The 17484-nt window shown below is 41.5% G+C and overlaps 1 protein-coding gene across 10 annotated transcripts in view; it reads right to left on the bottom strand.

Annotated features, from left to right (window-relative positions):
* PPP6R3 (protein phosphatase 6 regulatory subunit 3) overlaps window positions 1-17484 on the bottom strand; it is a 61300-nt gene that overhangs the window by 27847 nt on the left and 15969 nt on the right. For 8 of the 10 annotated variants that reach the window (XM_079990741.1, XM_079990742.1, XM_079990739.1 and 5 more), the window contains exons 4-12: window positions 16830-16958; window positions 14886-15012; window positions 12141-12373; window positions 8701-8887; window positions 7816-7953; window positions 5414-5479; window positions 4634-4746; window positions 3150-3263; window positions 1651-1780 (exon numbers count right to left, since the gene is read on the bottom strand). In XM_079990741.1, coding sequence (XP_079846867.1) covers window positions 1651-1780; window positions 3150-3263; window positions 4634-4746; window positions 5414-5479; window positions 7816-7953; window positions 8701-8887; window positions 12141-12373; window positions 14886-14897 — 993 coding nt within the window. In that variant the 5' untranslated portion in view covers window positions 14898-15012; window positions 16830-16958. The remainder of the gene's footprint in view (window positions 1-1650; window positions 1781-3149; window positions 3264-4633; window positions 4747-5413; window positions 5480-7815; window positions 7954-8700; window positions 8888-12140; window positions 12374-14885; window positions 15013-16829; window positions 16959-17484) is intronic. The other 2 variants (XM_079990743.1, XM_079990745.1) reach the window with 2 other exon arrangements.

Here is a 17484-nt window from a genome sequence, read left to right as displayed (position 1 = left end):
ATATTACTCAAACTCCAAAGTATTATTTATCCACAAGGGGGAGGGGGCAGGAGGAAACAAGGTAATCACAAAACTAAGTCTTAAATGTTAGTCCCATACATTATGTTCTACAATATCATGGGCTGAAAATGTGAGGACATATATGTAAAATAAGCAGTTCAATGATCAGTTCGCCAATGACAAAACACTTCTCCCCCAAGTTCTCAAAGTTGCATTTCTTTTGCAAAAACCATAACAAGATTGAGACTTAGTCTCCTTCCTTTGGCATATACAAAGTATTGGATGGGACAAGGCTATTTCATTCTGTTCAAGGCTTTGAAGAAGCCAATAAATCGCAAGTCACTCTTGCTGCTTGGCATTGGAGAACAGGGAGGAGACTGGCATAACTTCTCAACTTCTTCAAAGCCTCACTACCAAAGCTGGAAGGTAGATCAGTCTTCCCTAATCCGGTGTCCTCCAAAGGTTGCTAGACTACCACCTATCATCCTTGACCATTGGTCATGCTATTTGGGGTGATGGGAGTTGGAGAAAATATATACAGTGCACTAGGATGGGGAAGGCTGATCTAGGCAATCATGCTGCAAAGCTTGGTTCTGCACGTCAAGAAAGGGAAAGCAGCAGAACTAGAATCGGGCAATATAATGCTCTCAGAGGAAGAGAGGGGAGAAGCAGTTTGGTCGCTGAGGTGATAGAAAGACTCCCTCTGGGACTGGAAGAAGGGTGGCTTATTTACTTATTTAAAATATTTATCCACACCTTTCCACCTCATTACTGAGATGCCGAAAGGAGATGTCATATAATATTAAAATAGCAGAAATAATATAATATCAAACAAAGCAAACAGCAAACACAACAGATTAAAAACAACTCTTAAAAGCCAAGTGGTGCCCCGCAAGACGAATGCCTCGCAAGACGAAAAACTCGCTAGACGAAAGAGTTTTCCGTCTTTTGAGGTGCTTCGCAAGACGAATTTCCCTATGGGTTTCCTTCGCAAGACGTTTCGTCTTGCGAGTTCTTGCGAGTTCTTTCCCTTCCCCCCCTTTTTTCTAAGCCGCTAATGGCGCTGTGGGTTAAAGCCTCAGCGCCTAGGACTTGCCGATCGAAAGGTCGGCGGTTCGAATCCCTGCGGCGGGGTGCGCTCCCGCTGCTCGGTCCCAGCGCCTGCCAACCTAGCAGTTCGAAAGCACCTCCGGGTGCAAGTAGATAAATAGGGACCGCTTACCAGCGGGAAGGTAAACGGCGTTTCCGTGTGCGGCTCTGGCTCGCCAGAGCAGCGATGTCACGCTGGCCACGTGACCCGGAAGTGTCTCCGGACAGCGCTGGCCCCTGGCCTCTTAAGTGAGATGGGCGCACAACCCCAGAGTCTGTCAAGACTGGCCCGTACGGGCAGGGGTACCTTTACCTTTACCTTTAATAGCCGCTAAGCCGCTAATAGCGCGAATCCACTAAGCCGCTAATAGCCATGCTTCGCAAGACGAAAAAACCGCAAGACGAAGAGACTCGCGGAACGGATTAATTTCGTCTTGCGAGGCACCACTGTATAGGTTACCCACCAATGTCCAATTCATCAAACAGTGGATGAGTGCCCTCGAAGCTGGATTGATGGAGCAGAATGGCTCCAATTTCACATGCATTAAATGTTTTACTTACTTTGGGGGGCTCCAAGAGCAGTTCATGGAAGGATGGAAGTCGTGCTTTTATGGCTTCTAATACACTCTTGTTGACCAAATATGTTGAGTGACTCATACCTGGGGGGCAAATCTCTATGTGACCTTCAAATCTAAAATGAAGAAAAGGCAAGCTCTTTAACACAGAAAGCACAGCTACTTTAAAAAGACAGATAGATCAGTAAGCTGACTATGCTAGATAATAGTAAAGGGAACAAATCAAAATTTTTACATTCAACTCACCTTTCAATTAAGGTGATACAGTATCTGCATTGTTGTTCACCGACCCACATCTAACAATTATTTAGTCTTTCCCTCAACCCGACACACAGACTTCAGTAAAATAATGTTTTAAAAATTTGATTAACATACACAAAAACTGACTTCCAAGCAACATGAATCTCATATTTTTGCAGTGATGTATTGATGATGACCCCATTTCAGAAGCATCCACTTGGACTCTGCAAGACTTATTATTTTGATGAATGTTTATAAGATAAATGTTTAGGTACAGATAACGTAGTCACAATTTACATCAATTTAATAGAATCATAGAATTACAGAGTTGGAAGAGATCATGAGGGTCATATAGTTCAACTCCCTGCAATGCAGGAATCTTTTTCACAATGTGGGGCTCACGACCCTAAGAAGTAGTGACTCATGCTCTACCAACTAAGACATTAATGTAAACTAATGACATTAATTTACACAAATGATACCATCTTGTTCCAACTGTTCCCTATAGTGAGATCAGTGCCAGAATGGACAGAAGGCAGCCTTTTACATGTATAGTTAAACTGTGTTTGCTAAACACCTTCTTACTATCCAGAATCCACAAAACTAGGTAGAGATCAGAAAAATGCTCCTTCAGAAACCTTTATATACCGTATTTTTCGCCCTATGGGACGCACTTTTCCCCCTTCAAAAATGAAGGGGAAATGTGTGTGCATCCTATGGGGCGAATGCAGGCTTTCGCTGAAGCATGGAGAGCGAGAGGTGTCGGTGCGCACCGACCCCTCTCGCTCTCCACGCTTCAGGAAGCTATCCGCAAGCCTCGCACGCCCGGCGGGAGGTCCCGCCGGGCACGCACGGCTTGGGGCGGCAGCCTGCAGCCCGAAGCACGGGGGGGCGTCCTCCGAAGGACACCCCGTGCTTCGGGGAGTGTGCGCAAGCCTTGCACGCCCGGCGGGAGGTCCCGCCGGGCGCGCAAGGCTTGGGGCGGCAGCCTGTTCTGGGGGCTGCGGTCAGGGGAAGCTCCGGATTCCCCTGCCCCAGCCCCGTGGCTGGGGGGGGGGGAATAATTTTTTTTATTATTCATTTCCCCCCAAAAAAACGAGGCGCGTCCTATGGGCCAGTGCACCTTATAGGGCGAAAAATACGTTATATGCAACTGCACACAGTCATCTGACCAGGGTAGAAACAACGCAACTGCTGCTGGATAAAATACTGTTAGACAGTAGAAACATTAAAAGACAATCTTACGTTGGCCGTCTCGTTTCCAGTAAGGTCAGCAATATCTGAATTGCACTGACTATAGCTGATTCGTTTTTCTCTTTATGGAATATATTTGATAGCAGCTGTTCTATGATTTCTTTTCTAAAGAGAGAGAGAAAACATTGTTGGAAATTTAACATTCCCTTTTGTAGGTGTAGGCATCTGAAGGAATGCTTCTCCTTTTATCAACCTGCCCCGGTTCTTCTCATTGTTCCACCACCAGAGTCAATACATTCCGTGGTGGCACATGATAGTAGTGCCTTTTCTACAGTGACACACCTATTATAAACCAGGCACCAATTTTTTTAACATTCCAGTGCTCAATTAAGACATGTCTTTTTGCTCAGGCGTTTATGGAATATTAGACTGCTTCTAGGCTAAATTTGTATTTTAACCTGCTATACTTAATTAATTGGATATAGCATTGCTTCAAAACTGTAACACGCCCCAAGATCTTTTGCAGGGGGGAGGGGACACTAAATATATTGTGAAATGAATAAATACATATTTGTCAGGAAAGGTATACATATAGCTTGCAGTTTGTTCTTTGGTCCAGAGCTGCTCATGTTTTTCTTTAATAAAAGAATCAGAATTATTTTAATAGCAACTCTAATCCTTGTAACAGTAATGGCAAGTTCATAAACCAGGAAATGATCACATGGCACTAAAATACTTTCATAACTGGGGGAGCAGTCTTGACCAATATAAACATTTAGTATTTCTGGACATTGCTGTTATCTACTATGCACACAAACTCTGCCCTTGGCCACCTCCCTTTTAGTTCTTGACTGCAATCCTACAACCCACACTCTTGACAAAAGGTTAACTCCCTTGCTCAGTTCCCATTCTGTGGATAATATCAGGCCATATACTGCACCACCGCCAGTTATGTACTGCAAGCATCAACAAATAGTGCATAAAATTTATTTGTGACCCCTTTAAAGAGTATAGATCCTAGTTTTACCATTCATAGATTTCAAGGCATTAAGTTACTTTAACATCTGCTTATATAGATAAAAAACATAAATAAGTTTCCTTAGTATCAATGCATCACCTTTGCAAACCATGTACTTTCTCTCTCCGAGCCTTTTACTATTTCCTCTACTTGCATGCACAAGAGGGAAGGAACAAGCAGGGAAGACTGAAACTCATGCTTGCTTATCTCTGTAATGCCAAACCATGGTTTAGCGTAACATCTGAACTAGGTCAGCGTATAGTGCATCTCAAGATAGTTGCTGTTTATTTATTTTTTAAAAAAATACACATTAAACTCTTTTATCTTTGTTAACGTGATCTAAGCATTTTTATGTCTTGTTTCTTACAGAGAATGCACTATCATACTTCAGAACTTGCATTCAAGTTACATCATTCTCCATGGCACATGCAAAGCATTCAACGTTTCAAAAAATGTCAATATCCATGGAATATATACATACATCTATGACAGCAATGACAACATCAAGTCAACCTACTTTTCTAGTGTTGCAAGCAGTGGATCTGGTTCTGAACTGTTTTGTACTTGTAGCATCTGGTCTCTACTCAAGCGGATAATTTCACAGAGTGACTGGGATGCGTTTGAGTGTCTCTAAACAACAAGGACAGTTTATGGAATAAAAAAAACCTCTACAGTATTCATTGATAGTTTTAGCACCAAAGGTTAAGACTTAAATGCAAATTCACCCAATTCCCGGAAGGCAACACAAATTATGAGTGTTAAACTACAGGACCAGCAGCTCCTCCTTATACGCTTCTCATTCTGTATACAATGCAGGTGACCAAATTGAAGTGTGTGGATTTTGTAAGCAAGGCATAACTATGTACAGAAAAGTTTTAAATCAGAGAAGAGTGACTTTTTGCCCCTTGGGGGGCATATGTGGCAGTGGGTGGGTGGGCAGGAGCTGCATGCCAGTGGGTGGGGCTGGTGACAGTATCTCCTTTTACTGCTCTTAAGCTTGAACAAAACACATTCAACTCCCCTTTTCACACAGACACAATCATCTCCCCCAACTCCCTCTCTCACATACTTTTAACAGGATCTTCTCCAGCAATCCTGCTGCAGACAAGATTGCTATCTCCACAGTGCTTAGCAGTACAAGACAGCAGACTTTTTGCCACAGTACAAGTGATGGTTTATCATCTGGGTGATGGGGAGAAGTGGGAGGGGCTCCGTGGGGCTTGACATGGAGAGCAGCCAAGGACAAAAATTTCCTACAAAATTTACGTGAATATGAACCACGACATGTATTCCTTACATCTTCATCTTGAGAAGGATGCACAATTTCCACAAGCCGCTGAATTATTTTTTCTTCATTCAACCACTGTAGAGACATATGGGGGAGGGGAGAAAATTAAGTCTCCTTTCACATTTTCATCAGTCACACAGATCGAATAGATAGTACCTCCCACAAGCGATATTATACATTAAAAAGTGCATTCCCAGAGATAACAACATCAGTAAGAGTTCAGAAACTTGCAGGAAGGAACCCATAAGCAATATTACCACATGCATATTATAATTCTTTATAAAAAAACCAAGAACATGAGAATGGGCAATCTTTAAGGGTGCCAGGGAGAAAGAAAGGATCTCTAATAATTATACCAGATCTTTTTGTATTTATTCTTGGGAGTGGGGGGGGGGGGAGATGTCCTACACTAGTACACTGATTAGTATATATATTAATTATCTGTCATGCTGCAGAGAAGGCATCCGGTACTGTTTCTACTCTAACTGTAGCTGGTAAGTTTTTTGGCAACTGCAATATACCGCCAAATCTTTAAACAACATACCAGCATTCTCCCCACAAGGTATACAAGAACAATATTTTGAGACATTTGTAAATGTTCTGCCCTTTAATGTGAATCATTTCTGCTAATTAAATATGTTGTCAATGGGTAGACCCACCATATTTAAAAAATAAGACCTCTTTTGTTTACCATCACTCCAGCTTTCTGTGACTGGCATATTATATTTTCTCTTATGCTTGCGCAGACTGATTTTAAGTGGCTTATGCTGCTATATAGCATTTCATTACTACATGTCCAGTTCCTCCTGGAGTTCATGTTCCCAAGTTTACTTAAACCCCAACAGCATTCTTGTAGATTTTTCAATATGTATTTCTGAAACCAGGCCTTTAAGATCATCCTCTGCTTCTAAAATTACTCATTCAAAAACTATGAGAAGCCCATTTACCTTTTCTCCGATTGTGAAATTAGAAATAAAATTAACATTTGTGTTATGCAAGTCTGCACAGTGTAAACCCTAAAGGCCAACAATGAATCAATTCACAGTTTTCTGAAGGGATTCCAAATATGCATTATCTGCAGTCCTTCCAACCTTTGTGAAGCAAAGATAGGAAAATTTTGGCATCACTATGTTCCTCCTCCATTGATTCAGAGGTGTGTGGTGGTGGTGGTGGCATCAGCTTTTTGAGCCATGACACACAGCCTACCAGCTTATAAGAATCATTCTGCATGTGAATTGCTAGGAGCATTAAAACTTTATGTGCTGTTTCAACAGATGGAGGGGGGGGGACAAACAGCAAAAGAGGGGGGAGATACATAGATATCTGCAATGGGAGAGGCATAATATAGACAGTAGAGAGGCTTATGGAGTGTGGCTAGAGCTGCAGGAATACAGAAGACAATAAGCATTAAAAGATGGAGAGAAAGGCAGAAAGGTACAGAGACTTGCATGTGGTAAAAAAGAAGATTATCAAATGGGGTGCATGGAGGAGAGACCGTAGTTCTAAAGAGAAATCACAGCATTAAAATTAAAATAAAGTTGCTTTTCCTGTGATTGAAGTAGTAAAACCTGCTCTGAGTGATTTTTATGCACTGCTGCTGTAAGGTGACAACACTACATTTATATTTTTGTCAACACACTCTAGCATTCTACTTCACATTTACAGACAAGATGAAAAATGACTTGTACACAGAACACAAAATGGCTTAAGATGCTATTTGAGCTACAACTGGAATACACTTACTAGCTGTTAATCAATATTTTAAATGAATGTGTTGACAAGGTGTTTCAAGAATTACTGCAAAACACTGATTTCATTCATGTGTAAGCTATGGCAAGCTCAGTTGTCACTACTAACAATCTGAAACCACAACAGCTCTAGAAGTACAGTCCCTTGTGTACTTTTCCATGCTTCTAGATGCATTTATGGCATCATAGTCATGTATCTAAACCAGGTAACAAACAGCTGGAATATGGGGAAACTAAAAGCAGCTGAAATTGAATTTGTTTACAGTTCAAATACAATATTTAAGTGCTTGGTGAAAGCTAGCATTTCCATTCCAGCTGATCAAAACAGGAACCTCTCTACCACCTCCCAGATCTTTTTTCATTTTGTGTCTTGTCTTTGAGATTGTAAATCTCAGGGAAGGAACTCTCTTATCATTTAGATATCTATTCAGCGTTTTTGGCTGAAGAATAATATGAAAATGCTGGAAGTCAATAAATAAAAAATTAAACATTTAATAGACAGCACAGAAGACAGTTACCTTTGCAAGTGAAGGATTTTTCCTGCTCTACTTAAAAATTGAATGCCAAGGGTACCTCACTAGCCATTTACAATTTCAGTTTCAAAAACAATGCCTCTAATCTTCACTTTTAAAGATGATTCCCATTCCAAAAGAAATTACTTACATTTAACACTTCTTGCCTGGGCTGTGGAGGTTCTATGCATGTTAGCAGCCTGAGCAACAAGTCCATAATAGCAGAGGTTCCTATGTGCTTTATAATGAGGTCTACAAAATCATGCTTTTTCTTTAAGAAATCCACGATCTGTGAAAGATAAAAGACAGAACACAAAGTTGTGAAATAATAAAGCCAACAAAAACAGTAAAAACTAAATTGCCAGAAAAAAACTAAGTAGAGTAAGGCTTATCCCTCTTTGAAAGGGATGCCTTCCCCCACCCCCAGTGGCTACATTCCTTCTGAGCCAACATGGTTCAGGACACACACGCCTTTCATTTTCTTCCATGCATGCACAGCTCCCTATTGCAATTTGCACTGAGGAAAAACCATCCCTGCACTGTGGGAGGCCCCCTTCCCAAAATGCAAATACTAGGCTCTGGGTGACCAATTTGGATGAGAATCCTGTCATGAGAGGTTAAAATGTTTAACTCTTCTATCTCCATTTGTTTCAATGGGTCTTTGTAGATAATACAATCACAGATGCAGAAGCCCTACAACCTCCCATGCCAGCATTCCAATCTTGATGAGATTTCCAGTTCCTGCAATTTGGAGAGGAAGACATGAAAACTGAGGGCAAGAGGCGGAGGAAAAGAGGCCCAGAATTCCAAAGAGGAAGTTTCCAAAGGTGGTATATGGCCCATGGGTGGTCAGATGGTTAACGAGCCTCAACAGATTCTTATATTCTTTTTGTAAAATCTATATATGGCACCAACATTAATTTGCCATAAGATCTATTACGATTATTGCTCTTCTAAAGATAGCAAGTGGAATGAAAATAACTTAAGCTAGGCAGTTGAAAGCACAGTGTTTCCAAAGGAGCAATTAAGTAATTACCTGTTCTGGTTTTCTGCTAATAAGAATACTTAGCACCTTGCTGAAGAAACTGGCCAATAACGGATTTAGGGGTGGCTCATTTAGAAGAAAACTATACAGTTTTGTTAATAATGATTCCTCTTCTCCCAGTCTATCATTGATCTGTGAAACATCTGAAGTAAGCAGCTCACAAGATATGTTTGGATACCTGAAAGAGAGAAGTAGACATTTTACTTAATTAGTAATAATAAATTAGCCTTACACACCAATAACAAGTGCTTTATCTAGCAATGCTGAGCGTACCATTATATGTAGTTTGAATACACAAAGTGCAAAGAAAATCAGAGATTTTCTTAGTTTGTGGAGGCAGGCCAGCAAACATCCAGGGGTTACTCCCTCTCTATCAACAAAACATATATAATCATCTATTAGGTCCACCACCAAGCTGCTCTGACAGCTGGGGCTACCTGGCAGAAGGTCTTACCCAGGCCTGATCACTACACCAGCCTGAAGCTGCTGTATGAATTGAGCTCAATTTGTCTGCCAACTCTACCTTATGCTGTTGCCATGATGACTGGAAGGACTGTGGATGCAGTGGTAAATCCATCACTCCTCAGGGCCTTGGTGGCAGCAGTGATTAAGATTGCTATTAGAACGGTCTCCATAGATACTTGTTCTCTGCTGGCCAATCACCTGCCCATGAATGCATTCAATTGACAATCACTGTGTGCTGCCAGGTCTTATCCCAATTTGGGGGGAGTGGGGTGCTCTAAAGCTATTCCATTGCTTCCCTTGAAGGAGTCTTTAGGGCTGGTAAGGTAAAGCACTGGGGCCCAACACTCCTGTATTTAAGCTAGTTTCTCTGATTGGTAACATGAAATGTAGTCAATAAGGAGTTCTTCAGAACACATAGCATAAAAACAGAGTGAACCAGATCAATGCTCCCAATCAATCCAGCTGCAGCATCTGACATTGGGCTGCTTGCAAGCTTCAGTCACCAGAACTGTTGGCTCTTGGAAAGTACACGATCAGAGGAGAAGCAGAGATTATGCAGAGCCAGAAGCCCTGCTTTATTCAATGTATTTATTGAGCAGACAACGGAGAAAGAGAGAGAGCCTAAATGAGTGTGGGGACAGTCAGCACCCTTGCCTTTAGCTTTCTGTTATTAATCATAGTGCTTGATTGTGCACAGCCAAAGAGAGGAGAATGAGGAAGATGTGAAAGAGATGCAACATCATCCCTCACTTTGCCCCAAGGTATGTATCTCAAGTGGAGTGAGTAAGTGTGTGTTTGCTTGCTTGCATGCCATGGAGAAGGGAATGAAAGTGTTGTGGCTACGAATATTGACTAAAATATATTCATTTAGCATTCTCTGGCTGCACAGTTGGTGGCAACTTTGCTTAGCAATGGGGTGAATAATTCCTCCATAGTTCACCATCTCCTAAGCAAATGAAATAAAATCTTTACATAATGTGTGGGAGATGTGGTAGCACAGACCCATTGGAGCGCACACACACACACCCATACGCATTCACATATACTCACACACAGGCTGAGAGCCTTAGTGGTGCCCCTCAGGAGGTTTCACCCAGGGCAAAAAAACCCAGGCTAGCCCCCTTGTAGCTACGGCACTGCACCATGCAAAAAACAACAACTATTGACAGGCTTCCAAGTTAAGGATCAGATAAAATTTACAGGGGAGGTGGAACCAGCCTACTGCCCACCAGCTAGTCATACCTGTGCTAGATCATTGTTAAGATCACAGGACAATTCGCAACACAAAAATGCAAAACGAGAGTACAAAATACATAATAATAATAATAATAATAATAATAATAATAATAATAGTAGTAGTAATAAAAAAAAACCAATAACGCCCCTCCCACAATGCCAGACAAAGTAGACAGTACTGGTCTAGAGGTCTGACAGGAACAATGAAGAAGTTGTTTAGATGTTCTTAGTAACTTTTCAAGAGAGAAAACGGAGGAGAGAACCATAACTGGCTGCCTCCACATCCAATCAGCTCCACCCCTGGCTGTTGGCTAACCTGTCCTTCGCCCCACCAGTGCACATGGGCACCAGCCACTACCGAAAGCAAGTTTTATATTATTTTTATTTTAAAAAAGCTTTAATAACCTACAAGTACACATAAGTAAAAAGAGAGAAATTCCTGCAATTTTGCAACCTATGAACTTTTAAATAGCGATAGGAGCACAAGCAACTTTTACTAGCCATTCGAGTTTGACAGGTTTTGTATTTGACAACAATGGGGCTGGCTCTGGGTAGAAATCCAGTCTGATTAAGTGCAGTATAATGCTTAAAACACTAATACACAAAAACACACATATGCACCTTTCATTACATTAATGACTAAATTTGGTGTGGGAAGGGGTTTTCTCAGATATTATAATTTAATCCAGAATATGAGTCAGCCTTCTTTATGCAAGCACCAGACCAATGGGCTGTACGTAACGCCAGTGTTAGCACACGATAAATCCTCTAACTCCTTTCCTCCATTAGTCTCTTGCATCCACTGATTTGCTCATGCAAGCTGCCTCCACTTAAATCTCCACCGCAACCTCCACGCTCCCCTCTCCCACTTGAGTTTCCCCAACACAGTCAAAAACCTTTCCTGAAAGTGCCCAACCCTTAGAGTAGCTTTGGCCCCTGTCAGGGAACTGCCATCGGAAAGGCAGGTGGTGGAAGGGCTCACGGAGGCTAGGAGAGACTCAGCAGCAGAAGAGGGAATCAGCAGGGGGAGAGAGGGAGCTCCAAGGGAAAGTGAGTCGGAGGGATGGCTCAGGGAGACTTCCAGCGAGAACAGTGGAAAAGTTTCAGGACCTCCTATAGGTACACCCACTCCTCGCCGGAAACTGTCGCGCCGAGAATCTCGAAGACGCGTTTCCGTTAAGGAGCTTTTATGTTGGAAGAGATTCCGCAAACGCCCACTGTCGGATTCTGCCAGCGATTGAGGGAGTCATGTTTAAGGGGCTCCGCTATAGACAGAGCTTTGACAACCAGGACCAAGCTCTGGGGAACTAAGCTTTTATGCACAAGCAGCTAATCATCCCATCACAGCCCCCTAGTGTCTGCCAGAGCTTCTGGACTATAGCTCCATAGCCCCAGACAGCACAGCTGTGTGGGCAGAGGTTGGAGTTGTGGTCCAAAATACCTAGAGGGTGTTAAATTAGCTAAGACTATTAGGGGTTACTTTTGGTTGGAAGCACAAGACAGCGGTGGGGAGATCACTTGCAGCAGGTAGTTTCCCTGTGAACAGAGTACAGATATAACCCAATGAATTTTTTTAAAAAAGGTCTATTAAAAAAACATACCATAAAGAGGGACATGTTACCACCCTTACTATAGGTGCAACAGTCTTATGAAACTACAGTCAGCTATTCTACTAGTGAGCTTTTGTCTTCCCTCAACTTCAAACTCCTAGATCAAAACTCATTTCCTACTTGTATCTGATTTTTTCATCCATGTCTTGAGGTGGCTCTTCTATAATGAATGATACCAGATCTTCCAGACATTCCGATTTCAAAAGAAACTCTATAAGTTTGCGGTTTTGAGCTTTGCACTCTTGTAAAACATCATCTTCATCCATCAGCTCCTTCAGTGTTACATCTTCTCTCTCTAGAAGTGTGTCTATGTGGGATGATGAGTGAAGATCAAATTTCCAAAACATGCTGGTCTAGAGAAAAGGAAAAGCACACACAGCCTTAATTAAAGGGACAGATAGTAGCAGGTCTCTAACAGTCCTTAGGGAAGCCGTTCTCCTGTTTCCCTTGTTCTCAGTTTGCACACAAAACTGCAGAAGCAAAAACAGAAAGCAGGGAAAAGATGAACAGCGTTAAAAATTGGACTTCATGGAAGATGGAGTATTTTATCAAAGTGCCTTGAATGATAAGCCAATGTCTTAAATTTCAATAAAGTTGTTAGCTAGTTCAAGAATTGTAAAATTTTGACATACAAGATTTGACATGTTAATGCAACAACAGTAAGAAAAATGTTAACCCAGCTTAGAATTTTCCAGTATCTTCTTGTCTTTTTATCTAACAGCAAACTGATGGCACTCTAAGTCAGTTTCCAAGAAGCAGCTGATTCAAGAGATTGTTAAAATGCTAGTTGAGTTAAATCAGGAAAAATGAGAGGATTTTAGCTCACACGACTGTGGATCCATGTTTATCTCACTAAGGTGCCTATGTGTACTATTATCTTTTATCTCTATGGATACTATTGCCAAGAATAGAATTAAGCCCTTTATTAGTTTGCACCAAAAGATCTGGCTTTCCTTCACCTAGCCCATGACTGGCAAGAGCTCATGAAATTAACAAAAAGGCCAACAAGCAAAGTATCAACACTACAAACATACCTTTGGCCTCATACTGACTCAAGGCTTAAGTGATTTTTCTTGGAACTGCATTGATGCAAATTAAGACAAGGCTGTTTTTTAAAAAATGTGTTGATGCACATGTATTTCAGAAACTCAGCTTAATTCCTTAACAAGTCAATGCTGCACAAACGTTATTAAAAATTAAAGAAATGAGGGCATGAGCCAGAACCCCTTTTCCACTTCATAATAAAATGTTACAAACCCAGCCCCAATTAGTTACCATAAAGTCCTTTTTGAGAATGGTTTATTCTCCTCAAACTTCAACTGTGCCCACCAACATTAAACAGAAGTTGGTATACATGCATAGGACTATTATACATAATTCTCACTGCTATAGCAAATAGACATCAGTTGCATTAGCAAATCACATTAAGGAGGAAAAACAGGAATAGAGTTAGATAAAGTGCCCAGTAACCCACAAATGTTTTTCAAACACATCTATAACCTTATAATTTGCCATTTGCCAGAGTTAAGTAGCAACTGCCTACTGGAAAACATGCATGCAGAACACTTTCTATTGAAAATGATATGTGCTCATTCTACCATGTTGCACTGCATTATAATGGTAGCTTTGGTTCTCTCATTTTAAGGCAAAAGCAGAGAGAACCAGAGTGACATATAGAGCCAGCATAATACTGTCATGAATTCAACACAGGTCAGCACTCATAAAGATGCATGTGTGATGCTCTCCATAAATAGCTAGTGGTGAAGGTATAGAGAATCACATTTTCCATTGTGGAGAAAGATCCAAGTTGAGCCAAAAATTGTAGGCACTTGCCTTTAAAATAGGCCGTAGCTCTCTAAGCACTTCACTGAGGCAAGTTCCACTGAAACCAACAATGCTTGCTTCCAAATGCATATGGTAAGGATTGAGGAGACAGCCAGCAATTTTGGTTTGTTATATTCATTGGGTATAAGGGGATCAGGAGGACAATCTGATTTATGTCTGTTTCCAACACTCTCGGTTGTGAAGTATTGTCTACTGATATACATCATGCCACCCTGCCCTCATTTGGGAGGAAGGGTGGGATATAAACTAAACAAAACAAAAATTTATTTAGTTATTTAAATCTAACAGGAGGATTCACCCAGTGCACCACATCAGTGAAAGTTCTGTACAAGGAGTTCTGCTTGTGCAAGTGGCCTTTCCCCCACCACCTCCCCGTGCCCACCAAAATTGGCACAGAGAGGGGGGTGTCATTCCATCTGACAAGCAGTAATGTTTGTGCAGAAAGAACTTTTATAATTGTATAATATTGAATTCCATGCTATGACATCATGTGTAAATATTAGAAGGTAGAAATGGCCCAAAACTAGCCAACCAATTAAGGTATTAGTGCACTTACAAAAGTTGCTCAAATTTCATACACAGTATAATTTACACACAAACTGAAGTCAAACATTGGCTTATTTGTCAGGCTACCACAACCATTTCTTGTTGACAAATACAGGGTAACTTTCAATCCAAAAAGCAAGGTTCATTCTACATCTATTAAAAATAAAATCAGTTTTCCAGACTTTAACCCCAATCAAAGCAACCCGAATCTGTGAACAATAGTACTTCTGACAAAGAGTTCCAGAATAATTCCTGGGTACTAAATTTACAAACCTACACATACTTACTTGAAATTAAGTCCCACTGAACACAGTGGTGCTTACTTCCAATAATGTATGCATAGATCATGCTGCATGAAAATATTTCCCTAGCTACATTCATTCATTCATTCATTCATACATACATTTCATTGATTTTCAATGAATTGATTCAGGAAAGACTAACAGTAAGTAGCAACAAAAAAGAAAAGCATACTACTGCAAACATGTTACTGCGTTATTTCACAAACTTTCTCCCAGGCAAGCCGTATTAGGGGCTGGTTTCTCAATATGGCAGATGCTGACCAGATTATTCCATCACTTTTCAACAGGAGGCCAGGACCCTTGGAATAAGGAAAAACACCACAAAATGGATCAAAGGGCAAATCAGAGGAACCCTTAAAATAAGAGAACGTCTTTAATAAACCCACAGCATTAAGACTTTACTAGGTTTACAAATGTGCCAACATTCAAATAAATGTCATGGTGTTTACTACTGACACAAATGAATCTAGTGGCACTTTTCTGATTCTCATGGTGACAAATGCATAAACATGTTTCATAGACTCCACACTGCATTCAGTTATGGAGTAGTCAATTCCTTGTTCGTGACTGTATGTCTATTAGGACCAGGCATACCCCTATTCATTCTTCAACCTTATGCACATGGCAATACATTGAAACTGTACTGGACCTGAGAACTTTGGACTTTACAGCTTGATGAGTAAAAATTGGGTGTAGCTGTAGCACTACTGTGGCAGATAACTTCTACCTCCTTTCTTTGTGCCAGTGAAAAGAAAGGAAGAAGGCCCCTTCCCAGATGGATTATGTGAGCTGGCTCTGTATTAGTATTCAACTACCAATTGTGATAAACTATTTCAAATTACTGTATGTATCTGGTCAAACCACATCAAGTACTGAATGGTTATGTTGTATCTGAAGAAGTGTGCATGCACACGAAAGCTCATACCTAGAACTAACTTAATTGGTCTTTAAGGTGCTACTGGAAGGAATTTTTTTTCTTTTATTTTGTTTTGACTATGTTGGAAATGTTACTTTTGAAGGTATTACTGTGAGCTGCTTTGGGTTCAACTTTGTTGTGAACTGAGAACCACTGTGCATAATTCACGATCCCCACCCATGGAGTTAGCTAAAACAGTGATTAGACACTTGGTGAATTTTCCATCCCAAACTGATGCTATCAACTGCAACATGCAGTGCTCCAATTCAGGAATAACTGATCAATACTAAACCTAAGAGCTCTGTTGGATCAGACCAAATACTCATGTGGGCCACTCTCCCATCTCCCACACTAGCCAACCTTGTGCCTATGAGAAGCCCATAAACAGGACGGGAGGGAAATAGCTCTCTCCCACTGTTGCACCTCAGCAACTGGTATTTGGAGGCATACTCCCTGTGATCCTATCATAACTAGCAGCCATTTATAGCCTCATCTAATCCCTTTCAAAAGCAATTGAAGCTGGTGGTCAACACATCCCATTGAAGGAAGGTAAAAGGTAAAGGTACCCCTGCCCGTACGGGCCAGTCGTGTCCGACTCTAGGGTTGTGCGCCCATCTCACTTAAGAGGCCGGGAACCAGCGCTGTCCGGAGACACTTCCAGGTCACGTGGCCAGCGTGACAAAGCTGCTCTGGCGAGCCAGCACCAGCGCAGCACACGGAAACGTCGTTTACCTTCCCGCTATAAAGTGGTACCTATTTATCGACTTGCACTTAGGGGTGCTTTCGAACTGCTAGGTGGGCAGGAGCTGGGACCGAAAGACGAGAGCTCACCCCGCCGCGGGGATTCGAACCGCCGACCATGCGATCGGCAAGTTCTAGGCACTGAGGTTTTACCCACAGCGCCACCCGCGTCCCCTATTGAAGGAAGGGGTCACTAATTATATGCTTGACTACCAAGCCTCATTGGAGCTCTGCGTCAACATGAATAAATCTTATCTTCATTCCACACAGTGTATCCAGTTTAGAGTCTTATTCTTTTGCTCTCCTACTCTTTTGCTGCAGGGCACCCACCATGGGGATCTTACAATTAGATCCATGTGCAAGCCAGGCTTCTTGGAAGATGACTACATAGTGCTGGTTTCCCAAAACATTGTGGAAGGGCAGAAGTTATTCAAAGGTCCAGCACTTGCAGAGCCTCACCTGATTCAGACGATTTGGAGAGAGGCCAGAAGATGGTTGTCATCTACATACTGGTGGCTTTGTGCTCCAACTCACTGAAATGACATACTGGTGACCTCATGGTCTAAATTCCCCAGTGGCTTGATATTGCTGTTAAAAAGCATGGGGAACAAGATGAAACCCAGCAGTACACTATAGCATAAGTGCCAAGGAGCTGAGCAGCAGTCCTCCAACGCCTCTCTCTTGTATGGCCCAAAGCCATATTAAAATGGGTCTGGATAATCTTCTCCTCCCATCCTATCAGAAACTGATAATCAGATTCACAACTAACTCAACAACCCTGCCTACCTACCTCAAATGGAATTGAAAATTGAATCTGTTGCTGTTGTTTGCTTCATTTATAAGCTACTGTGCTTGATATTATAATAACTGCAACTTTTTTTTAATGCTATTGTGAGCCGCTTTGCACTCAACATTTGTTGTTAGAAAAGTGGAATACAAATATTAAATCAAATCAAAATCAAACCTCTGGGCAGTTTGGAAAAATCTTACTGAATATACTAACAGGGCACAGCTGCCACATTCTTTGACAGCAGCCTTGGCAGATATAGGCAATGTGTGAGAATGGTGTGATTTATGTAGAGTTATATGGATTTTTTAATGCATCGCCATTTTC

This window comes from Podarcis cretensis (assembly GCF_951804945.1).
Source record: "Podarcis cretensis genome assembly, chromosome: 1".
Classification (NCBI taxonomy): Eukaryota; Metazoa; Chordata; class Lepidosauria; order Squamata; family Lacertidae; genus Podarcis; species Podarcis cretensis.
The sequence above is the reverse complement of the archived record's forward strand: the minus strand, read 5'-3'. Positions and strand labels throughout refer to the sequence as shown.